The sequence below is a fragment of the Hippocampus bargibanti genome, linkage group LG22 (assembly GCF_051943395.1).
Source record: "Hippocampus bargibanti isolate YZ-2025 linkage group LG22, ASM5194339v1, whole genome shotgun sequence".
NCBI lineage: Eukaryota > Metazoa > Chordata > Actinopteri > Syngnathiformes > Syngnathidae > Hippocampus > Hippocampus bargibanti.
This window is the reverse complement of record NC_142755.1, coordinates 6,541,734-6,567,537: the sequence shown is the minus strand read 5'-3', so window position 1 is coordinate 6,567,537 and position 25,804 is coordinate 6,541,734. Positions and strand designations below refer to the sequence as shown.

The window sequence follows — 25,804 nt, the reverse complement described above, 5'->3', positions numbered from 1 at the left end:
CTGCAAAATTCAAGCATCCCCATTGTTTATTTTCTGGCCTAATTTTGATGACAGTCATTCTAAAAAGCCGCTTTCTTGGATACCACGTTTCCCAGAAAGCAATTATCTACTCCGAGCAGTAAAACGGCTTCGTCCCCGCGCAATTTGCTTTTGGAGAGTCCAGTGGGTTGCCAGATTAATTGAATAGGTTGGACAATTACGGCCACGGCACACAAAACGCACAATGGGGAGCGTTTTTCAAGCGATTAAAAACAACTTCTAAATCAATTATAACCCCGTTTGTTGGGTAAAATCCATTTATCTTCGTCTGGTTCGGACTTCGTCGAGTTTTTTGATGAACTGCCAGTTGAGTCGATAGTTGGTACACAGCAAAAACTACAGTAAAGTCTCGTTATATCGATATTCAAGGGAGTCTGAAAAAATATCGATATAACCGGGACTATCGATATATCCGACCCTGTTTGCATGTAATTTTCTCCGTGCGTGCATAGAAATAGTATCGATATAACCGGGACTATCGATATATCCGATATCGATATAACAAGACTTTACTGTAGTATCGATATAACCGGGACTATCGATACATCCGATATCGATATAACGAGACTTTACTGTACATTATTCAGTAACAATCGTGAGAAACATCTCTAGTTGGAGCTGGACAAACGAAGAACCAACGCCTGCCTCTTCAGGCTTAGTTTAAGGAATACCGCGACAGTCTGTTGACCAATCAGTTGCTGACAAGTCGATCTTCCGTCCAATCGGCTACGAACAACTCAGTGTTGGGAGGGCCTTAGACTGAATTTGCCTGTTGCAACAACTATTGAACTAATATGCTTGATAATGCTATGTAAAGTAAATTAAACATGCAATAATCATAACATGTACGAAGTTAAACATGAAATAACGTAATACAGTAAAGTCTCGTTATATCGATATTCAAGGGAGTCCGAAAAAATATCGATATAACCGGGACTATCGATATATCCGACCCTGTTTGCTTGTAATTTTCTCCGTGCGTGCATAGAAATAGTATCGATATAACCGGGACTATCGATATATCCGATATCGATATAACGAGACTTTACTGTATGTTTACTAATGTGCATAAGCACCGTTTTTAAAAAATGTCAATGGCGTCTGACCTCGTGTGCTCTCCAGCGCGCCGATCGGAGCTTGAGTGACACGTCGCTAGATGCCGTTTTGCTAACCTTTTTGTGTGTTTGGATCTTATCAGGCGATCGCCTTCGGGTCGACCCGAGAAGGTTGACTCTCTCGTTGTCAGCTTATTTCTCGCCACATCGATCGCGACATTGATCCTCCTTAACGGCGCAGACGTCCGTTTGGCAGCGTGACGCCTTTGTTTGGCAGCGTGACGGCTTTGATTTTGATTTGGCCTCGCTACGAATCAAGCCACGTTGATGCTAGTTTTTTTTTTTTTTTTTTTTTTGGCAGACGATTCTTCCGTATCTGTGGCGCCGTTTTCCGTTTTTAGTAGTACAGAGTGACTCGAAGCGAGATAACACTTCACCTCACGGTGAATCAGTCGCCGCTCGTCGTGCCGGGGTCGCCGGACCTTCGGATAGCATTTGCAAAAAAAAAAAAAAAAAAAAAAAAGTCGCCGCAAAGCACCTCGGAGGAAGAGAAACCACCGGCGCTCGCCATCCGCGGCTGAATTTTCACACTTAATTCGCACACGTGCGAGATAGACGGCTTATGCGCGTGTCGGTCTTGGTTTCTATGACAACCGTGATCCCTGTGCGATAATGGGATTCCCGCCGTAGGCGTGAACGCGCTCATCTTTCGTTCGCGGGGAATGTGCGGGTGAGGTTTACTCGTTTCGGTGTACGTAATCGAGTGGCTTTTTTCTTGTTTCCGGTTTCACAAAATGGCAGCGTGTACATTTTTACTCACGAGATGAATGATTTTTTTTTTGTGGGTTTCCTGTGGAGTTTTTTTTTTTTTGGTGAAAGGGGCCAAGGCCAGACTGTGCGCATTCATCTCTCGCAGGGGAAATGGTGTGACAACTTTATATTCGGCTCTCCTTTTGCACAAGACAAATAACCTCATTACCCAACGGGAGCATTCTAAATAGGATCATGTCGACTAAATAGCCTTGTGAGAGAGAATTCATGCAGACCTGCAGTTTTCATTTACACCCCCCCCCCCCCCCCGGCCCCCCTCAGGGGTCTCATGACTTCCTCGTCTTGTAGTTTTATACACAGATTGGCTGCCGGGATGCATTTGTTTTACTGTAATGGACGTCTTTTTTTTCACAATTGCCTGCAGGTCTGATTTACGAGCACGGGTACACGCTGCAACTCCCCCGCCCCCACCCCGCGGCGAAAAAAATCTGACTTTCAGCACATAATTACACAATTGAGTCGGATCGGCTACGTCCGCAAATGCTAGCTAATCTTGGCTAATGTCCGCCAATGTTAGCTCATGTAAATTAATGGTAGTTAATGTTACCTAATGTAAGCCAATGTTACCTCATGTGAACTCGTGTTAGCTCATGTCAGTTGATGTTAGCTCGTGTTAGCGTTACACGCTACATGTTAAAAATTGTTCTTGATATCACTGATGTCAATCCCTCTTGTAAATGCTACATACAGGGATTGGTCATCAAACGAAAAACGGCGTCCAATCCAAGCCACGTCGGATTTTCCAAGCCCAAATCCAGCCCGTTTGTCAAAATCTCTAATCTGGATTTTTTATCCCCTCGGGCGAGCTCTCTCGCACCCCCGCACCCCACCCCCGTCCGGAAGCTGTAGATGATGATTCATTTATATTTGTTTGTGACAGACAAATAAGGCATTGAAACTATAAATGTTCCATTTGCAAACATAGAGCTAATGTGAGCTAATATTAGCTAATGGTTGTCAATGTTCGCTCATGTGAGCTAATGGTAGTTAATGTTAGCTAATGTCAGCCAATGTAAGCTCATGTGAGGTAATGGTAGTAAATGTTAGATCATGTTCACCAATGTTAGCTCATGTGAATTAATGGCACTTAAAGGACAACCGATGTCACAGAAAAACGTTTTATAGCATCTAAAATACCCAAAACACGCAGTATGATATTTTTATTCAAATGCAAAACACCAATAAAAATGACTTAAAGCAGGGGTGTCAAAGTCATTTTTTGCCGCGGGCCACATGGTAGTTATGGTTTCCTCTCGAGGGCCGTTATGAATTTGGGGAACCCATTAGAATGTTTAAATCCCTTCAAATATTACATATAGAGCACACAGCAAATTAATGAATAACTCGTTTTCAAATCTGAAGTCAAGAACAATGACTTTTATTGTGGTTGACATCCAAAAATATGACATTTTGGCTCAGATTTTAGCAATCATCATGGAATTTAACAAGTTTGATTTGCTGTCGCGGGCCGAAAAAAAATGACATGGCGGGCCGGATTTGGCCCGCGGGCCTTGACTTTGACACCTGTGACTTAAAGTGTCCAAAATCTGCAAAAAATTGAGCTGCGAATTGGGCATTTTCAGAAAGTCCCGCCCCCAGTTCGTGACGTCACGCCAAGACGTCTTGCATTGCTGGAGAATAAAAACAATGGCTTCAGATTCGGAGAATATGCTTTCTTGTTACACATCCAGTTATGAATATGATTCAAATAGTTCTGAAGAGGAAAGCATAAATGTTTGCAATCGATTAAAGAAGTCCTTCTGTCTCATTTTGAGGCAAACGGGTGGGGGGGAATGTCACACCCAAAAATGGCCACCGCTGTTGTGAGGAATGAATCAGCCCGTTGCCACAGGTTGATAAATTCCTTCCATGGAGCTTGGACGCCCTCTTCTGTCGGCTTTTGGGTGCAACACAAGATTTTCAAACCAAACAGTACAGCAAAATACATTGACATGATGGAAGGACCGCTACAATGCGTCTTTTTTACGGTCAGGGGGCGGTTCTTTAGTGACATCACGTACGGACTCGTCACCAACTCAAAAACAAGACTTCCTGAATATTCAGTGTGAGTCTTAAAACGTAAAATATAGCTATATGCGGTGGAATCTTATTAAAATACGCTCAGTAGAAGTAATTTGAAGCCATTTTACAAATTATGGACACAACTTGTCCGGAGACGTCGGTTGTCCTTTAATGTTAGCTAATGTTACCTAATATTACCTAATGTTAGCCAATGTTAGCTCATGTGAACTATTGTTAGATCATGTCAGCTGATGTAAAGTAATGTTAGCCAATGTTAGCTCATGTGAGCTAATGTTAATGTTAGCTCATGTTATCTAATGTTAGCCAATCTTAAGTCATGTGAATTAATGGTAGTTAATGTTAGCTAATGTTTGCAAACGTTAGCTCATGTGAGCTAATGGTAGTTAATGTTCGCTAATGTTACCTAATTGTGAAGTTAAAATGTCAAAAGATAATATTAGCATTAACAGTTACCTTTAAATTTTAACGATTATAAACGTAATTAAATATTTATCTTATTGTACAACGTCGTAACCTCGCAATTGCCGTGTTCGTTGTGAGAGGGGTGACCAAAAAAAGCCGGCAAGTTACATATTAGCTAGTGTTAACCAATGTTAGCTCATGTGAGCTAATGGTAGTTAATGTTAGCTCATATGTGAGCTAATGGTAGTTAATGTTAGCTCATGTGAGCTAATCTTAGTTAATTTTAGCTGATGTTAGCTCATGTTAGCTAATGTTAGTTCATGTTAGCTAATGTTAGTTCATGTTATCTCATGTTAGTTAATGTTAGGTCATGTGAATTAATGGTAGTTAATGTTAGCTAATGTTAGCCAATGTCAGCTCATGTTAGCTATTGATCGGTAATGTTAGCTAATCTTGGCTAATGTCCGCCAATGTTAGCTCATGTAAATTAATGGTAGTTAATGTTACCTAATGTAAGCCAATGTTACCTCGTGTGAACTCGCGTTAGCTCATGTCAGCTGATGTTAGCTCATGTGAGCTAATGGTAGTTAATGTTAGATGGTGTTAGCTCATGTTAGCTAATGTTCCCTGATGTTAGCTCATTTTAGCGTTACACGCTACATGTTAAAAATCGTTCTTGATATCACTGATGTCAATCCCTCTCGTAAATGCTACATACCGGGATTGGTCATCAAACAAAAGACGGCGTCCAATCCAAGCCACGTCGGATTTTCCAAACCCAAATCCAGCCCGTTTGTCAAAATCTCTAATCTGGATTTTTTATCCCCTCGGGCGAGCTCTCTCGCACACCCGCCCCTGTCCACTGCCACCCACCTCTTCGCTGTCAATGTGTGACAGGAGGAAGCTGCAACCTGGTTGTTACTTTCCACTTTATTTTTTTTCTCCCCTTTCCACATCAATCTGGAGTGTTTACACACAGCTCAAGGTCAAACTAGGGCAGACGCGCGTGCACGCACGTACGCAAGCAAGCAGTCATTTGCATGAGAAAACAATTTTGCTGCTACTTTGGAGGAGGCAGTCGGCATCTGGAGGGCGCTGGGCTTTCTCCAATTAGACATAAATGAAAGGAAATGAAGGGTGCATTTGAATCGGCTTCCCCCCCCGCTGCCGCCGCCCCAAGTTATGCACAAGAAATCCTATTTGAGGCTGAAAATAGCCACTCGAAATCAGAATCAGAACACCTTCAATTGTCCCACAATGGGGACATTTGTATTGAAAATGTTGCAAAAGGCCTTTGAAATCATTTTCGGACTCACAGGGAGCCCCCGAAAATCAGCAAATGCCCACCTTAGTGGTCAAGGACAACCGACGCCACCGGACAAGTTATGTCCATAATTTGTAAAATCACTTCAAATGACTTCTACTGAGCGTATTTTACAAAGATTCCATGGCATATAGCTATATTATACGTTTTAAGAGTCGTGCTGAATATTCAGGAAGTTTTGTTTTCGAGTTGGTGACAACGCCTGACGTGACGTCACGTCTTGAACGCCCCCTGACTGAGAAAGCGACACACAATGCATTTTGGGTACATTGTTTTGCTTCACAATTTCGTTTTGATCCGTGTTGGTGGCGAAATTAGAAGGAAAACACGTAAATAACGCGACGGTGAATCAGTTGTGTGTTGCACCAAGACTACTATTTGATACTAGTTGACACAAATTCCCAGCAGACAAATCAGCTTGGGCGCCATCTTGTGCATTTTCCGGGACGCTACATTGGAATGCAGACGCCTCAAAATGATCCGGAAGGACTTCTATAATCGATTGCAAACATTTATGCTTTCCGCTTCAGAACTACAGTAAAGTCTCATTATATCGATATCGGATATATCGATAGTCCCGGTTATATCGATACTATTTCTATGCACGCACGGAGAAAATTACATGCAAACAGGGTCGGATATATCGATAGTCCCGGTTATATCGATATTTTTTCGGACTCCCTTGAATATCGATATAACGAGACTTTACTGTATTTGAATCATATTCATCACTGGAAGAGTAACCAGAAAGCATCTTCTCCGAATTTGAAGCTATTGTTTTGATTCGAGAGATGTGACGTCACGAACAAGGGGGCGGGACCTTCTGAAACTTGGCATCTCCGAGGTCATTTTCAAGTAGTTTTGGGACACATTAACTCATTTTTATTGGTGTTTTGCATTTGACTGAAATATCAGCCTGCGTGTTTTGGTTATGTTAGATGCTATAAAACGTTTTTCTGATGTCAGTCACGAAACAAAAAAATGGTGTCGGTTGTCCTTTAAGATTCCTTTCTCACCACGCCACGCCCCCTTTTGAGTGTGTCACGGTAATGAGTTACGCGTCTTGGGCTAAAAACCGTAGCGACGCATTTGAAGCCGCCAGAATATCTCCACACTGTAATGCTCTCGCCGCGTCAGCTAAATGGAGACAAAGTGCTTGTCGTTTGCTTGCTAACACCCTCTAATTCCTGTAAATGTCAGAAGCGTCGGCTTCACTCTCAGGTGTTTGAAACGCGGAGGAAGGAAAAAAAAAACATCTCCTGCGTTAAAAACGCATTTTTGGGGGGGTTTATGGGTGAAGCGATGCTAAATCACAATCAGAATCATTTTTATTGGCCAAGTATGTAGTACACGCAAGGTATTTTTTCTCCGCTAGAACACGCTGCTCTAGTATCATCATAAAAAAAGATATGACAAATAAGTATGGAGGACAATAATAAAAGATAATCTAATCTATGGATCCTGGCGCCTGCCCGAGGGGAGTAGCTGGAAAAGGTGGTGGGCAGGGTGCACGGGGTCCAGTTTGATTTTCAGAATCAGAATCATCTTTATTGCCGAGTATGTAGAACACACAAGGAATTTGTTTCCGGTCGAACACGCTGCACTAGTATCATCATCAAAAAAAATGCAAAGAGGCACTATACAGTTCAATTTGGGCTACTGTTCAAAGAGTTAATGGCTTGGGGGAAGAAGCTGTTCAAATGTCTCCTGGATTTGGTGCGCATGGATCGGTAGCGCCTGCCTGAGGGGAGGAGCTGGAAAAGGTGGTGGGCAGGGTGCGGAGGGTCCAGTATGATTTTCCGCACCCTAGTTTAGATCATTGCAGTGTCCAAGTCCTTGAGAGTGGGTAGGGTGGTACCAATGAGTTTTTCCGCCGTCCAAACTGACCGTTGAAGTCGGATTTTGTCCATTTTTGGGGTGACCCCGAACCAAACGGTGATGGAAGAACACAGGATGGATTCGATGACAGCCGTGTAGAAATGTTGCAGCACCTCCTGTGGCAGGCCATGCTTCTTTAGCAGCCTCAGGAAGTACATTCTCTGTTGGGCCTTTTTCAGGATAGAGTTGGTGTTGACCTCCCACTTCATGTCCACAAACAGGATCCTTGCGTAGGTTCCTCTGTTGTCGAGGTGGTCGAGGATGTGGTGCAGTCCGATGTTGACTGCATCTTCCACAGACCTGTTTGCCCGGTAGGCAAACTGAAAAGGATCTAGCAGAGGTCCGGTGATGTTCTTCAGGTGGTTCAGCACGAGGCGTTCGAAGGACTTCATGACCACAGACGTCAGAGCGACAGGTCTATAGTCGTTCAATCCCGAGGGTGCTGGTTTCTTTGGAACTGGGATGATAGTAGACTGTTTGAAGCACGATGGGACTTCACACTGCTCCAAGGATCTGTTGAAGATTCGTGTGAATACCGGAGCCAGGTGGTCAGCGCAGACTTTCAGGCAGGAGGGGGACACTCTGTCAGGTCCTGCAGCTTTCTTGATCTTCTGCTGCTTGAAGAGCCGTCTCACGTCCAGTTCATGGATCTGTAGGGCAGAGGGCAGAGATACGGTGGTTTATGGTAATTGTGGACATATGAGGGAAATGGGGGGTTCCCTTTTCAAATCGGCAAAATAATGTATTAAGGTCATCAGCCAGACCATTGTCGTACACTGCTTGGGGTGATGGTAAACTTTGTTATTGCTTTCAGGCCATTCCACACCGATGCAGCGTCGTTAGCGGAGTTAACTGTTTGTTAAGCCTCTCTGCATAACTTTTCTTTGCAATGTTAATTTCCTTTGTCAATCTGTTTCGGGCGAGTTTGTAAAGCGCTCGATCGCCGCTTCTAAATGCGGATAAGCTGCCTGAGTTTGGGAGTGAACCATGGCTTGTTGTTGTTGAATGAGCGGAAGGACTTTGTTGGTACACACATGTGCCTCACAGAAACTGATGTATGATGTTACAGTGTCTGTGTATTCATCCAATGTGCCCGTTGAAGTTTCAAAGACGCTCCAATCAGTGCAGTCTAAGCATTCTTGTAGCGATAACTTTGCTTCATCTGTCCATGTTTTAACTGTCTTGACTACCGGTTTTACACATTTGAGTTTCTGTTTGTATGTGGGAATTAAGTGGATTAAATAGTGGTCAGAAAGACCCAATGCTGCATGCGCAACAGACCGGTATGCGCCTTTGAGTGCTGTGTAACAGTGATCTAGAATATTTCCTTCTCTGATGAAACAGTCAATATGCTGCTTATATTTGGGAAGTTCACAGTTTAGACGCGTTTGATTAAAATCGCCTAAAATGATCAGGGGTGACTCTGGATATTTTTGTTCGAGTTGATTTACATGGTCCGCTAGCGTTTGTATACACGCGTTAGCATTAGCTTGTGGCGCGATGTACACGGCGACGAGAATAAAGGAAGCGAACTCACGTGGCGAGTAGAATGGCTTGCAGTTGAGGGACAGTGATTCCAAGCCAGCGCTGCAGTGTGCGTCGAGCATCGTGACATCGATGCACCATTCTTTGTTGATGTAGAAGAATATTCCACCGCCTTTGGATTTCCCAGATTGCTCCGTGTCACGGTCGGCTCTGAGGAGACGGAATCCGGGTAGGTGTAGCGCGGAATCCGGGTGGCGGTCACTGAGGTCTCAGTGAAGCACAGGGCAGCAGAGCGTGCAAATGTTTTATTGGTTTTTGTGAGAAGAAGAAGTTCGTCCATCTTGTTTGGTAGTGAGCGTAGATTAGCGAGGTGGATCGATGGGAGCGGCGTTCGAGATCCACACTGCCATACCTTGACGAGGACGCCGGCTCGCTTCCCCCTCCTACGCCGGCGTCCGAAAGCTCCGTACAGAGCTGCTACGCCGCTTGCGAGCAGCCCCGAAAAACCTTGTAGATTTTGCGCTGATTCTTGCAGTGTGCAAGTCCTCGAGAGTGTCATGATCTGGTTGGTGACCAACGGGGGGGCGCTGTCGGCCCCACCTGAACCTGCACAGGTGCTGGTCGTTTTAATCACTGACACTTAAAAGGACACCCGGCACGACCATCCGGTGTCGGTTCATTGTTTGCTGTATGTTTGTTGCATGCATTGTGTATGCTGTGCATGTGTTTGTTTAAACTTGGCGGACTTTTACTTTTGGTCTTCTTTTGCTACTTTGTATTTTTTCCATTCAGATGATTTTGATGTTTTACATTTTGTTCCTGCTGACTTTATTTTAATACAATTTGTCAAACAACCTCCTACTCACTCACTGTACGTTGAAGTGTCCATTTTTGTGACGGCCCCGAACCAAACCGCAATGGAAAAACACAGGATTGATGCAAGCAATTGTTTCAAATTCACATAGTGGAAGATTTTTCGCACATTTCCAGGCGAGCTCCGATCGCGACGTTCACATTCCGCGTCGGACGTGCGAGCTTGACTGACCATCTCGGTTCATTTGCAGCCATCGATAAGAAATCTCCACGCTCGAATAGGATGCATCGGCTGCCTCTGGCAATTAATGGCGCCCATAAATCATCGCTTTATCTCTGTCTTCCTGCCGACACTTTGTTTCCGACCAGTAAATGCTGATTCATTTTGTTTACGATTCCGACAAGGTTCCTCTCGCCTGACCTCGAGCGTCTGCATAGTTTTCCACGCAAACATCCCGGCGCCATCTCTAATGAAGGCGCAGGAGAGCTTGGCACTCCGAGCACAATGGCGCCTGATTGTTTCGTGTTCAACGCTAGTGGAAATTCCGGCCCGAAATCAACGCGCCCTTGTGGCGTGTCACAGGATTCCGCATAACTCGTAATTGACTTGGAGCGTAACGAGGGGTGCTCGGCATAGGGGGTGATCAGTCTTTATAATCAAACCCGGCCGCCGCGCTAGTTTCTCCCAGACGCGTGTTCTTTCGCTATCCAATTGGCTTTAATCACTTCAGGCCCCGTTTGCCGGTTAAGGAGCTATTGGCTACATGCTTCAGCGTAAAAGCCATTGATTATGACGATGGGTCACAATCACCGACTTAATACGTGAAGGTCACGATATTTCTTTCCTGGGGAACGTTGAGTTCCCGGAGCCGCTGTGGAAACTCGCCCAATGTTGCGATTTCAACCGTGTAACGTGCTAAAAATGTGACAAGATGGCGGAGCGTCGAGGTCACGTCCGTATAGACTCTGCATTCAAGGACAACCGACACCCCCGGACAAGTTGTGTCCATAATTTGTAAAATCACTTCAAATGATTTCTACTGAGCGCATTTTAACAAGATTTCACCGCATATACAGTAAAGTCTCGTTATATCGATATTCAAGGGAGTCCGAAAAAATATCGATATAACCGGGACTATCGATATATCCGACCCTGTTTGCATGTCATTTTCTCCGTGCGTGCATAGAAACAGTATCGATATAACCGGGACTATCGATATATCCGATATCGACATAACGAGACTTTACTGTAGCTATATTTTACGTTTTAAGACTCGCGCTGAATATTCAGGAAGTCTTATTTTCGAGTTGATGACGATCCCCTACGTGACGTCTCATTTGGAACGCCCCCTGACCGAGAAAGTGACACACAATGCATTTTGGGTACTTTGTTTGGTCTGAAAACTGTGCTGATGGCAAAATTAGAAGGAAAACACATAAATAACGCGATGGTGAATCGTTGTGTGTTGCACCAAGACTACTATTTGATACTAGTTGACACAAATTCACAACAGACAAATCAGCCCATTTCCAACGGAGATTGGGCGCCATCTTGTGCATTTTCTGGGTGCTACATTGGAATCCAGACGCCTCAAAATGATCCGGAAGGACTTCTATAATCAATTGCAAATATTTATGCTTTCCTCTTCAGAACTATTTGAATCATATTCATAACTGGATGAGTAACAAGAAAGCATCTTCTCTGAATCTGAACTCTCTGAAGCCATTGTTTTGATTCTAGAGCAAGGCAAAGACGTCTTGGCGTGACGTCACGAATAAGGGGGCGGGACCTTCTGAAACTCGCCATCCCGAGGTCATTTTGAAGTCGTTTTTGGACACTTTAAGTCATTTTTATTGGTGTTTTGCATTTGACTAAAAATATCGGCCTGCACGTTTTGGGTATTTTAGATGCTATAAAACGTTTTTCTGGTGTCAGTTAGGAAACATAAAAATGGTGTCGGTTGTCCTTTCAAGGGGTTGAAATGAAGTGTTTGTTCGGCCCGCTCGGCTTCGGAGACTGCGCTTTCTACTCTGGTGACCCCGACGTGATTTTAATTTAAGGTTTAAAAAAAACCAACAACCTCCAAACCAAACACGGTTCCGTAAATGTTGACACACCTGCCTGTCAGCCGGCGTTCGAGATTGCCTGTTCACGCTCTGTCGGCCTTTTCCCGTCTAGTTGGTTCAGGTTTGGCTTTGTCCAAACAAACGTCATGTTTTGAGACACAAAAAAAGGGGACGGGGGTTATTCTTTGGCAGGTGCCGCAGCTTCATGCCCAAAATTAGCCTCGTCACATTGTCACCTGCCACGTTTTAAATTAGCACGTTTCGAATCAACAGTCTCGCTGACGTTCCGCTCCTGATTTGCCAAAGAATGTTTTGGACAAAAGCAGAAGCTTTTCAATCAGCCCAAATAGGAAGCTGTGATTTATTCTGCGTCATTAAATAACATGATCTGCTGGTGAAGATGCAGAACGTGGCGATTGGAGTTGAGATTTTGCGGTTTTCAGAGTTTGCGGTTTAGGATTTGTCCTTAGCACGTTAGCTCGCAATGCGACATTCAATGCGGACTTCAGGATTAAGCCGCGCATCCAGCGTAACGTGATACGGTCGCTATGTGTGTTTTCATCCCGACAAAAGGTCTTATAACCGAAGACGAGAGCATGTGAGAGTTTGTTAGCCATCGCAGTGTTTTAGTCATCGCGATCTGTCGGAGAGTGTCGGCAAGCGAACAAACAAAACATCTCATTCCTTTTCTTCACGCTTGCGGCTAGCAAGAAAAACGGAGGACGAAATAGCGTTGACGCAGCGTCTGTATAAATGGGATCGGCCAAGCTAGGAAACTACCGCGCGCCGGTCACGGCTAACTTCCTAGAAATTGAGACGAGCGGCAGAGATTGGATACGGGTTTCTGCGTTTTGGGACGGCGGGGCGGCGCGTGTCAGAGGAAGTTATCTGCCGAGCCCGCCGCCGGGAATCGGTGTCGACAAGATAGTGCGCAGAAATGGGAGATCAAAATGTGACCGAGGTGGCAAGGCCGAAAAGTCACAACTGCCTCCAAGATTGAATAATTTTGTGGCTATTTTGTGGCAACTTTATAGATGTCGGAAAGGAAGAAAACGTAGCTTGCGTCGTTCTCATCTTTTAACTCAATCACTTCCAGACGATCTGCATGCACTCCAGTGCCAGGGTTTTTGTCATTGTCACTTTCCAGTACACACAGACTATTGATTTTTATGATGACATAAACATCCAATACAGTATAATAAACCTTAAACTATCATTTTTTCATCAGAAAAAAAAGAGTTAATTCCTAAGTTGTATGGTTATGAAGTTATCTGAGCTTGAAATGGGGTGGCTGTACAAAATACAATACATATTGATTTATATGGTGCTTTAACATCAGAATAATTTTGTGGCAACTTTATAGATGTCGGAAAGTAAGAAAATTTAGCTTATGTCGTTCTCATCTTTTAACTCAATCACTGTCACATGTGCAAAAATGTGTCCAATCAAGTGCCAGGGTTTTTGTCATGTTCAATCAAATTGCAGGAACCCACAGAATATTGAGTTTTAGGACAACATAAACATTCAATACAGTGTAAGAAACCTTAGACTCTATTTTTTTTTTTCAGAAAAATAGTTAATTCCTAAGTTATATGGGTCTGGAGTTATCTGAACTTGAAATGGGGGCAGCTGTGCAAAATGCAAACATATCGATTTATATAATGCTTTAACAACAGAATAATTTTGTGGCTATTTTGTGGCAACTTTATAGATGTCAGAAAGTAAGAAAATTTAGCTTGCGTCGTTCTCATCTTTTAACTCAATCACTGCCACATGTGCAAAAATATGTCCAATCAAGTGCCAGGGTTTTTGTCATGTTCAATCAAATTGCAGAACCCACAGAATATTGAGTTTTATGACGACATAAACATTCAATACAGTGTAAGAAACCTTAGTTAATTCCTAAGTTATATGGGTCTGGAGTTATCTGAGCTTGAAATGGGGGCAGCTTTACAAAATGCAATACATATTGATTTATATAGCGCTTTAGCTGAAGATTTAACAAAGCGCTAATATGGACAAAAGGCAAATGCTGCCATTCGTGGGAGGGAAAAACATTGCCAGAGGTCTGACCAGCGCTTTATCGCTCCTCCCCCGGAAGAAATACCAAAAATCCAAACAAATTCGAGAATAGCGTCACGAGTTTCAATTCCCAAATACATTTGGGACTGGCAGTGAATGAGTTAAAGAATCAAGTTTGAAGAATAGATTGAAATACAGTAAAGTCTCGTTATATCGATATCGGATATATCGATAGTCCCGGTTATATCGATACTATTTCTATGCACGCAAGGAGAAAATTACATGCAAACAGGGTCGGATATATCGATAGTCCCGGTTATATCGATATTTTGTCGGACTCCCTTGAATATCGATATAACGAGACTTTACTGTATGTTTTGGTATAATAAATAGCTAGCGGTTATCAATCTTTTTTTTTTTGGGCGGGGGGGTTAAATCCTCGCAAATAGTGATGTATTTGCGCTCAAGCAGCTGTGCGAGTTTGGCTCATCATGGGAATGAACAACCGCCTGGTGCCTAATTACTAAAAAACCCAGTCGAATCAAATAAACAGCCCCTCGTCGAGCTCGTTTGCTTTAATAACGCCGTGGCTCGTCGGCCAAAATTCACCCGGGCGTAACTTGGAACCACTATGCCGCCGTCGCCGCCGATTTGGCCGTCGCTAGCGGCGATAATGATCACGTCGGAGGCGGGAAGGTCTCTCTCTCTCTCTCTTTCGTCGCCACGGGGGCCTTTCCCTGCAACAGATGTTTTGGGACACGTGCTTGCGGCAAGTTCTTTCCGTCAAAATCCCGTTTTATCATCTTACAAAAGAAATCCTCCACCTGCGGGGAACGCCGAGGCTTTTGTGACGGCAAACCCGCCATCTTGGTATCTCGCCATCATGGCTGCCGGCCTGGTGTTTTTCAGCAGGCGTTTCGTCCCTATTTCTCACTCAGGCTGTCTCGATGGGGTCGCCACAGATCCCTTATCGTCGGGTTTGATGCCTCGCCGTGACGGAAACGTCTCATGTAGTATCTTATGTGCCTGTTGAGCAAACCTCGTCGGGCGTAAGGATGTCCAGGTGTGTTTAACTCATTCACTGACAGACGATGTGCAAAAATTGGTCCACTCCAGTGCCAGGGTTTTTGTCATTTTCACTCAAATTGCAGGACCCGCAGAATATTGTGTTTTAGAACTACATAGACCATGGGTGTCAAACATACGGCCCGTGGGCCGGAACAGGCCCCCGAGGAGGTTTGATCAGGCCCGCAAGATAATTTAAAAGTGAAAAAAATACATTTTTTTTTATATTTCATAGAATAATTCATATTTTTATGGGGTGCAATTCAAGGAGTGTCCACTAAAGCAGTGGTCCACAACCTTTTTTGCGCCACGGACCGGTTTAATGTCAGACAATATTTTCAAGGACCTGCGGATAAATACAACAAAATAAAATGATACGACAGGCATGGAAACTGTTTTGTTCATTCTTTTAAATATAATCATAAACGTGAATCCATTGTGTACTTTTATACAACTTTATTAGCAGAGAAACTTTCCAAATGCACTTTTTTTACTCATTTTGCTAGCTTACAGTGGGCTAATTTTAGCGCTATGTATCACGTGACCTAGACAAGTTTTTTGACATGCTTTTGTGCTTGGTGTGTTTTCAATACGTTTCGGTATTGAAGCAATGATGTTTGGTTATTTAGAGCAGGTCTTGTACCGCCACCTCTGGGCAGTAGGGATATACAGTGAGACCTCAACTTACAAACTGAATTGGTTCCCAGACGAGATTGTCTCCCCGTCGACAAAAAAAAAACAAAGCGCGTCTCCCGCGCCGACTTTGAAATGACTCTTGCCGCACAGACGACTTTCTTTGTGTCGCCGATGTTGACACTGCGCCCCCCCGTTGCGCCGCCCACCATCATCTAATCACAGCGTTTGCGTATTTGCAGAAGGTGTTTATCTCCCTGCCGGTCTCTCTTAGCGAGCAGATGAGCAACGCCACGCCAACGTCTTTGTTGTTGTCTTTATTTGACTTTGGGCTCTCTGCTCCGTCATTTGAATCCCCGTTTCAAATTCATCCCCGCCGCCATTGCTATTTTGGACGCCATTTTGGCCAGCCAGAGTGCCTTTGAACATAATACCAAATGCTACATCACCATTTCGGTGAGTGATGAGTCAGTGGGAGGCCATTTTGAAACACCCCGAATCAGCCACAAGCTGATAAGACCCAGTGGTGGACCGTCAGGGCCTGCAAAGCCTTCTCTGCTAGCCTAAAAATATCAGAATCAAATTATCTTTCAGCTCCCACCATTGCTTTTCCTCTGTTGTGCTGCTTCCATATGTGTGTTTTCCTATTTAAACATCTAACCAATCACATTTCAGCCATTATTTGTTACCAGAGTCAGAAATCGACCTGGACGCCTTCACAATCAGTTCTGCAGGCCCTGAGCATAAAATAAGTGTTGTTGAAACTGTTGCTTCAACCAATCAGAGTTCGAGCTGGCAACCCAAGGCCTGCTAGAAGGTGCTGGAAACGTCAGTTTTTGCGAATTGGCTAGTCACCAGCCGATTATAATATCACTAGCCGCTAATGATAAGTGCATACTGGCCAGAGCTAGCACGCTGTTTCTATTGTGAGCTGCATCAGCAAATACATATTTATGTTGATTTAATAATAATAATAATAATACATGTCATTTATAAGCGCCTTTCAAAACTCTCAAGGGCACTTTACAGTCACAGGATAAGTTTTTCTGTGAGTGAGCAGGAGCAGCCACACACGCCAGCGTTCACTCAACCCGGAGTAACTAAAATAGATAGAAAGCGAACTAATTAGCTAGATAGCCAATTGTGGGCTAGCTAGATAGCAGTTTTGTCAACCCGCAGTGGCTGATGGAGGAGAAGAAATTGATTTGGTTGCAGATATATTGTTAAAGCCATTTTCAAGACAGACTTTTCAAGAAAGGTTGGACAGCTCCGAAGCTAGCAAAAAATAGCAAATAATATTGCAGTTTTAAGTTTCAAGTCACAAGTTAGTTCCTGGCTAACGGCACCCTCTAATGGACGTGTAGTAAATCATTCCACAGCCGCATCTTGGATTGATTCAGACATAGAACCACTGAAGGCCTAAGATTTAAATGCACGGCTTGCCACTAATAAGACCTCAGTTTGATACGTGTACGGCATTTTATTTTGTTTGATCACCCGTGAAGCTCAACAAAGAAACATTTAGCAATCCGAAAACGGACCGCGATCCATCGCCATGTCGCCACTTTCCTTTTGTCACGCCCACTTATTGATTCGGGTGCACTTCATTTTGCCGCTGAATGGCCGACCCAATTTCCACGGGGGCGCCTTGTCTGTCATATAAATGGAGCGCTTGTCCCCTCCGGCATTCGGGCTCCGCCGCCGCGGGAACAAGAGGAAAGCGATAAGGCTCCCGGCCCGGTTCCTTTCTTCCGTCTACTTAGCTTACCGACGCTTTTGGAAGGCGTAATTGAAAGTGTGGCGAAATCTTTGAGCCGCGGCCTTAATAGAGCTGTCGCGGCCCGGCAGCAAAGCGAGGTTAATAACGTTTTTTTTTTTTTTTTTTTTTTTTTCACTTCCATTCCTCGCGTTCACCAAAGATTGGCTGCAGGTGAGCAAAGAGGCAGAGCGGGACAAGGTGCAGGGAGCCACTCCCTTCCTCTTATCGCCCTCCGCAGCCGGCGGTCACAAGGCGCTTTATTATATTTCTAAAAGACCCGCGCGAGTTGGCGCGGCGGCATCCTGCTTGTGACCGACGGTTCACTAACCACGCCTTTCACACCCCCCGAAAAAAAAAAAAAATCAGTTTAGTAAGAAAAAGAAGACTTCGCGAGCCCAAAAGTTCGTTTGCACTTTCTCTCTATTTAGCTTTTTATCGACTGGTGTTTAGCAATCTGGCTATCTATCTATTAGCTATCTACTAGCTGTCTGGCTTGCTTTCTATTTATTTAGCTATCTATTAGGTATACAGTGATACATTGGCTTACAAACTTAATTGGTTCCCAGACAGAGTGTGTAAGGCGAAAAGTGTGTATCCCAAAAATTCATTTCCCATAGGAAACAATGAAAATGAGAATAATCCGTTCCCAGGTCCCCATAAAACATAATTTTCTAATTTTCTAAGCCTTAAAACTACACAAAATGTACCTTATTTTTTGTTTAATAAATATGCTATGGTATTATAATTGAAGAAATAAACTGTTCTGTATAATAAAGTCGTTTTATTAACCTTTGATGGTCGCTTTCATCAGCATTAAACACTTGATGGGGAACGTAACCTTTCAGCATCTTGAGGAATGATCCCTTGTAGGTGCTTTCTCTGCGATAATTTTATCTAATTCCTCATCAATTTTTTGATAGCTTTTTGCATCAAGTGTACAGATGGCTTGTGCAGGTTGTTTGTGGGGCCTGATTAACCCTGCAGTCTACACTCTGCCTTTGAACTATCAAACTTGAAACTCACTGTCGTCTGCCTGTCTCTTTAATGTTTAAACCACCACCCCTCACTGCTGCGTTCTTGACCAATCACATGGCTTGAACCGAAGACTGGGGGGGGGGGAATAGAGGAATAAAAACAGTCAGCTGCCATTTTGTTCTTAGAAGAACGGGCTTGTTCGCGAATAACACATCACTCATTGTGGCAGCTTCGTGTGTATCCCGAAAAAAGTTCGTATGCCAAAGTAAAATTTTCAGAAATTTAACGTTCATAAACCAAAAAGTTCGTAAGCCAAGGGGTTCTGGATGGCTGGCTATCTTGGTAGCTATCTATTAGCAATCTACTGGCTGGCTACCTAGTTTTCTATCTATTTGATTTACTTTCGGGTTGAGTGAACGCGGCGTGTGTGGCTGCCACTGCTCACCCACAGAAAAACTGATCCTGTGACTGTAAAGTGACCTTGAGAGTTTTGTAAGGCGCTTAGAATTTAAATGTATTGTTATTATTATGATAAACTGTTGCTATTTCTCTTTGGACCCGGAACAAGTGTCCTCACTCTGATTGGTTTAATCCGACAAGTACCGCCATTCGCGAAACCCGCGTTCGTCAGCGGCGACGTCAATCAAACACAACGATTTTTATCGGAAATGGCGACATTCATCCACACCACTTTCATTTAAGGTGACATTTGTCGATAGTTAGCAAGAATTATCGATGAAGGGGTTTTTAATTAGCGATTTAGCGCATGATTAGCTCATTGGAATCCGCATGAAGGATGCGAACCGCGTTGCCGGTTCTTGCTCGACCGACCTTTTTTTGTATTCCTGCAGACGCCAGTTGTATGTTTTTTTTTCGAGAGCAAAGCGAGGTAAGCGGCCGGGGAAATGACCCAGATAGAAGAGAAGGGAAGTGAATGTTGTTTCCAGCATTGGCGCTGCGTTTTGGGACCTGCTGGGCCATCTGGCTTCTCCGTAATTGGGTTGAAGGTTTACAGCCGATGGAGCAAATGCTTGTCTTCCACGTTCTTTTTTTTTTCAACTGCGTTGGATATCCTTTTTATGGTGACATGACTTCCTTGAGTATCCCAAAGTCGTCACTTTTTTATTTACAGTGAGACCTCAACTTACAAACTTAATTGGTTCCCAGACAGAGTGTGTAAGGCGAAAAGTGTGTATCTCAAAAAAAAATCCTATAAGAAACCATTAAAATGGGAATAATCCGTTCCCGGGTTTCCATAAAATATACTTTTCAACTAAATAAGCCTTAAAACAACACACAACATACCTTATTCTTTGTATAATAAATGTGCTATTATATTGTAATGAAATAATTACACTGAATTGTATCATAAAGTCACTTATTTACATTTGTAATGGTCACTTATGGCTTGATGGAATGGCATTGGAGGTCGAAGGTCAAAGGGAATTGCTGTTTGGAAAGAGAGGCGCATTACATGAGGACTGTAATTAAAGAAATAAACTGTGCTGTAAAATAAAGTTTCATTTCCCTTTTTGATGGTAGTTGATGGCTTATGGAAGGACTGTTGGTAACTAACCTCTGGTGCTGTTCGGTCGTGTGCTTCCGCCGAAGATCACTCCGCCAGCCGTGGTGGGTGTGTATTATGAAAATAGTGCTTATTATAAAGTTTAATTTTCATAAATTTGACGTTTGTAAGACAAAAAGTTTGTAAGTTGAGGTCTCACTGTATATGGCTATCTAGCTGGCTATCTAGCTATCTGGCTGGCTATCTAGCTAACTAGCTGTTTTCTATCTATTTGCTGTTTATTAGCTATCTGGCAGGCTAACTGGATTTCTAACTATCTATCTATTAGCTATCTAGCTATCTATCTATTTATTAGCTATCTAGCTATCTGGCTATCTATTAGCTAGCGATTAGCTAGCTAGCTTTCTATCTATTTGAGTTCTTCTGGGTTAAGTGTGCGCTGGCGCATGAGGCTACCGCTGCTCACCCACAAAAAAAAAACTGCCTGTGACAGTAAAGAGTTTTGAAAGACACTTATACCTATCTAGCTGGCTAGCTATTAGCTATAAAAATAATAATAATAGTATAATCATTATAATCATTATACAATCATTATAATAATCATCATCATAACAATAATCATCATAATAATCATAATAGTTATTAGCTAGCTGGCTACCTTTCTATCTATTTGAGTTACTTCCGGGTTGAGTGAACGATGGCGCGTGTGGCTGCCGCTGCTCACCCACAAAAAAAAACTTAACCTGTGAATGTAAAGTGACATTGAGAGTTTTGAAAGGTGCTTATAAATGACATGTACTATTCTTATTCTTCTTCTTCTTATTGTTATTATTATTGTAAAAATATGATGTCAAATGAGGCCACGCCCCTTCGAGCCACACAAGTCACCTGTTGTATTGTAGTTTAACATGACAAAAATCTCAAAATATCGCTCAAAGTTATGCTTTGAAAATATTTGTGGGTGACACATTCATATTATAAATCTCATTGAATGTGTGTCTTTTTTTTCCCACCGCCCGCCGGAACATCGAATGTGACACTTCAGTGAAGTGGAAAGAATGTGCCGCGGTGTCTCGCAGGGGAGCAACGAGCGGCCATTTTGTGCTTGTTTTACTGGGAGGTCGTCAAAACGGCGCACAGCAGGGGGTGGGTCTGTATGCCATGCGTGATATTCGAGCCCACTCGGGGAAAAAAAAGGTCACTTCACCACCGCTTTGGCTTTATCCCGTGAAACGAGCTGAAGTGCAGAGCGAGCGGGAGTTGGCGTGCCAAAGGAGGGAGATGAGTCATGAAGGTGCAAAAAAGGTAGCATGATAACGTTTGGATTCAAGCATCGCCCGCCGCCTACTGTCGTTTGAAAGCGACATAAAAGTCATGGCTCAAAATAAGCCGTTTTGGGGTCCTTAAACCCATTTGAAAACAGAAATTTGAAACATTTGATCGGCTTGTCCATGGAGAGTAGGAAGAAAAAAAAACTTTCAAGAAGGCAGGTGAGACAAACAGGAAGTCCGCCATTTTGTTTGGATTGGATTAATTGGATTAACCTTTATTAGTCTCACAGTGGAGAAATTTACATTTCACAGCAGCAATATTATGATTATAAGAGGAAAGGAAAGAAAGAAGTCGAAAAACAAATACTGTAAAGGCAGCCGCTCTCCCGGTTGGCGAGGCTGTCAGCCATTGGCGGCGTTTGCGGTTTCCTGTCAGTTGACGTTGGAAGCGGAGGAGGCGGGCCTTGAAGGAACAAATGGAAAAGATTTTCCTGTCAATCATTTCATGCCTATTTCTAGCCTGTTTTTCTTTTTTGGGGGTGTATCGAGTAATTTCTATTTCAAGTAATGTTTGCTTCTACATATGTCATTTTGGTCATGCAATAACTTTGTTAGCCAAGTACGCCATCAAATTCCTAATATAGCTTCTATCATTGGATTGGATTAGCATTTATTAATCTCGCAGTGGAGAAATGTACATTTCACAGCAACCAAATTATGAAAGGCAGAGTAAAGGATAGGAAGAAGTAGAAAAACAAAATACAGGAGCTGCTGTAAAGGCAGCCACTCTCGCGGCGCCATCTTGAAGTAAACAAAAAAACAAAATAATATGACAACACAAAGACACAGTCATTTAATTTAAGCACTTTCTGCACACACTTTATTGTATGAAGTAGTTCTAGATGAAAGAGGAGACGGTCAAAACATCCTTTTCACCAGTGGATCAGCGACGACATAGTGGAATGTGCACGTCTGCTACAAGCTCAATGTTAAAAGCAAACACGAAGCTGTAGCATCCATTGACTAGGGGAGACTGTCTCAAATCTACTGTCTCACGTAAATCCGTGTCATTTCCAAGCCGCGGCAGTGTCACATATGCATCGGCGCTCTGTGCTGACGCGACAAACAAAATAACACTTAATATGACACCACAAAAGACAGTCATTCAATCCTAAGCACTTTCTGCACCTTCTTTTTTGTATGATGCAGTTCTAGATGAAAGAGTAGACGATCAAAACGTCCTTTTCACCAGTGGATCAGGGACGGTCATAATGAAATGTACATGTCTGCTACAAGCTAAATGTTGAAGCAAACATGAAGCTGTATCATCCATTGACAAGATTATCTCACATCTCTTGTCTCACGTAAATCCGCTTCAATTCCAAGCAGCGACAGTTACATACTGATGCTCCCAATCAAAAACGGTGCTGCCGAAAAGACCCAAGCGCTCAGCAGAGTCTCCTTGATGAATGTCGTGGCCAAAAAGGCTGAAAAATCAATCCGTATCTGCAAAAACAACTAAACAAGAAACCGACTGGAGATTTTGGATGAATTGCAACCGATTTTCAAGTGTTTGTCCTCCACAGAAGGATTTTTTTTGTATAATTGTTTTTGGGGCGGAGCAAGGTTGATGACTAACTCTTAAGCGCAAAAACACCCTTTGTCGCTCCCATGTGGCTTTTTGTGGTCCAGGTGAATTTCACGTGTGTATTTGTACGTGTCTTGTTTACACAAGCAAGCGGCCTTTCGGGGGGGGCGGCCATCTTGCAAACGCTCGATTCAATTAAATGTGAAAGCGGCACTGGCGGTTATTATCCGCGTCGCTCGAGGCTAATAAATAATCTCCCGTTTAAGCAAACCGCTAGCAGCTTTGTTGTGACTGCACGTGCTTAGCATACCTTACGCTAGGCTATCCAAAGTAAATAATATATACAGTAAAGTATCGTTATATCGATATTCAAGGGAGTCCGAAAAAGTATCGATATAACCGGGACTATCGATATATCCGACCCTGTTTGCATGTAATTTTCTCCGTGCGTGCATAGAAATAGTATCGATATAACCGGGACTATCGATATATCCAATATCGATATAATGAGACTTTACTGTATATATTTTTGTCTATTGTGGTCACGCAGGCTCAGCAAGATGAACGAGAGTCGCAGAGAAGCGCTGGCAGCCGCCCCGGCGCCGACCGCCTCCTCTTCGGTGTCGTCCGGCAACGCCACCAATGTAGCGGGCGGCGCCGGCACCGGACCCAAAGACGAAGCCTTCTCCAAGCTGAAAGACAAGTTTATGAACGAACTCAACAAGATCCAATGTAAGTGGTCACTGACAATTTCCACTGGGAATTTAAATGACAACCGACGCCTACGGACATGTTGTGTCCATAATTTGTAAAATCACTTCAAATGACTTCTACTGAGCGTATTTTACAAAGATTCCACTGCATATAGCTATATTTTTCGTTTTAAGACTAGCGCTGAATATTCAGGAAGTCTTGTTGGTAACTTCCTGATGTGACGAGGAAAGCAACACACAATGCATTTTGGTCTGAAAACTTCGTGTTGATCAATGTTGATGGCAAATTTAGAAGGAAAACACATAAATAACGCCATGGTGAATCGTTGTGTGTTGCACCAAGACTACTATTTGATACTAGTTGACACAAATTCCCAGCAGACAAATCAGCTTGGGCGCCATCTTGTGCATTTACTGGGACACTACATTGGAGTCCTGACCGCTCGAGTTGACCATGGAAGGACTTCTTTAATCAATTGCAAACATGTATGCTTTCCTCTTCAGAACTATTTGAATCATATTCATAACTGGATGAGTAACAAGAAAGCATCTTCTCCGAATCTGAAGCCATTGTTTTGATTCTAGAGCAAGGCGAATACGTCCTGGCGTGACATCACAAACAAGGGGGCGGGACCTTCTGAAACAGAAACTTTCGGAGGTCATTTTGAAGTAGTTTTGGGACACTTTAACTCATTTTTATTAGTGTTTTGCATTTGACTAAAAATATCAGCGTGTGTATTTTGGGTATTTTAGATGCTATAAAACGGTTTTCTGATGTCAGTTAGGAAACAAAAAAATGGTGTCGGTTGTCCTTTAAGGTGAAATAACGGTACGCTGTAACGCGGAACAATTTGGCCAACAAATGAAAAAGTCACGGCGGACAATCAAAAGCGGTATTGTGGTCGAGCAAAATCCTGTTATTTATTCTCCACTTCCCATTTGACGGTGTTTGTCATGGATCGACATTTTTGTTGTCCACCTTATTGGAATCTAACAAATGGGCGCTTGCTAAAATTCAAAACGTGTTTCATTAGTGCCATTACTTGAGACCTTAACACGACTTTGAAATGATGCTTTATTTGAACTCATTCACTGCCAGACGATGTGCGAAAATGTGTCGACTCCAGTGCCAGGGTTTTTGTCATTTTCACTGAAATTGAGGACCCACAGAATATTGAGTTTTAGAACTACATCGACATTCAATGTAGAGTAAGAAACCTTAGACTCCCTTCTTTTATAAAAGAAGAGTTAATTCCTAAGTTATATGGGTCCGGAGTTATGTGAGCTTGAAATGGGGACAGTTGTATACAATACAATACAATACAATACAATACAATACAATACATATTGATATGTGCGCTTTAACAACAACTGAACCTAGAACAAAGCACTAACATGGAAAATAGGGAAATGCTGCCTCCTCAGGGACAGGAAAAACATTGCCAGAGGTCTGACCAAAGCTTTAAAGAAGCGTCAGCGCAGAGCGTCGACACGTATGTGGATATGTCGCAGCTTGGAATTGAAGCGGATTTACAGTACGTGGGACAGGAGATGTGAGACAATTTTTATCAATTGATGCTACAGCTTCGTGTTTGCTATCAACACTTAGCTTGTAGTAGACGTGCACATTCCACCATGATGTCCTTGGTGAAAAGGAGGCTTTGATCCTCTTCGCTTTCATCTAGAACTGCTTGATGCGACAAAGAGGGTGCAGAAAGTGCTTAAGATCGAATGACCCTGCGTCTTTGTGTTGTCACATTATTTATTTAGAGTGGCTGCCTTTACAGCAACTCCTGTATTTTGTTTTTCTACTTCATTCTTTCCTTTCATCACTTTTTAAATTTCTCCACTGCAACACTAATTAAAGCTAATCCAATCCAAACTGTCCCCCGTCCCTCGCAAGAAAAAAAAAAATCGGGAATGGCGCTACACGTCATGCTTTTTGTCCCGGTTTGCGAGGTGGTGATGGCGGGTGCGGATCCCAAAAAGCAGGCGGGAGTGAGTAGGAGGTTGTTTGACAAATGATATTAAATTAAAGGTCAGCAGGAACAAAATGTGAAACATCAGAATGGAAAAAATACAAAGTAGCAAAAGAAGACCAAAAGTAAAAGTCCGCCAAGGTTAAACAAACACATGCACAGCATGCAGCAAACAAGCAGCAAACAAACAATGAACCGGCACCGGATGATCGTGCCGAGTGTCCTTTTAAGTGTCAATGATTAAACGACCAACACCTGCGAGGCTGCAGGCAGGGCTGACGTCGCTACCCGCTGGTCGCAAATCTGATCGGGACGACCAGCACCTGTGAGGTGTAGG

The 25,804-nt window shown here is 43.2% G+C and overlaps 1 protein-coding gene across 3 annotated transcripts in view; it reads left to right on the top strand.

The window, feature by feature from the left end:
* The window catches only part of syt1a (synaptotagmin Ia), a 96,329-nt gene that overhangs the window by 47,147 nt on the left and 23,378 nt on the right, over positions 1-25,804 (top strand). For all 3 annotated transcript variants that reach the window (XM_088989318.1, XM_088989316.1, XM_088989317.1), the window contains one exon: positions 23,326-23,507. In XM_088989318.1, coding sequence (XP_088845444.1) covers positions 23,336-23,507 — 172 coding nt within the window. In that variant the 5' untranslated portion in view covers positions 23,326-23,335. The remainder of the gene's footprint in view (positions 1-23,325; positions 23,508-25,804) is intronic.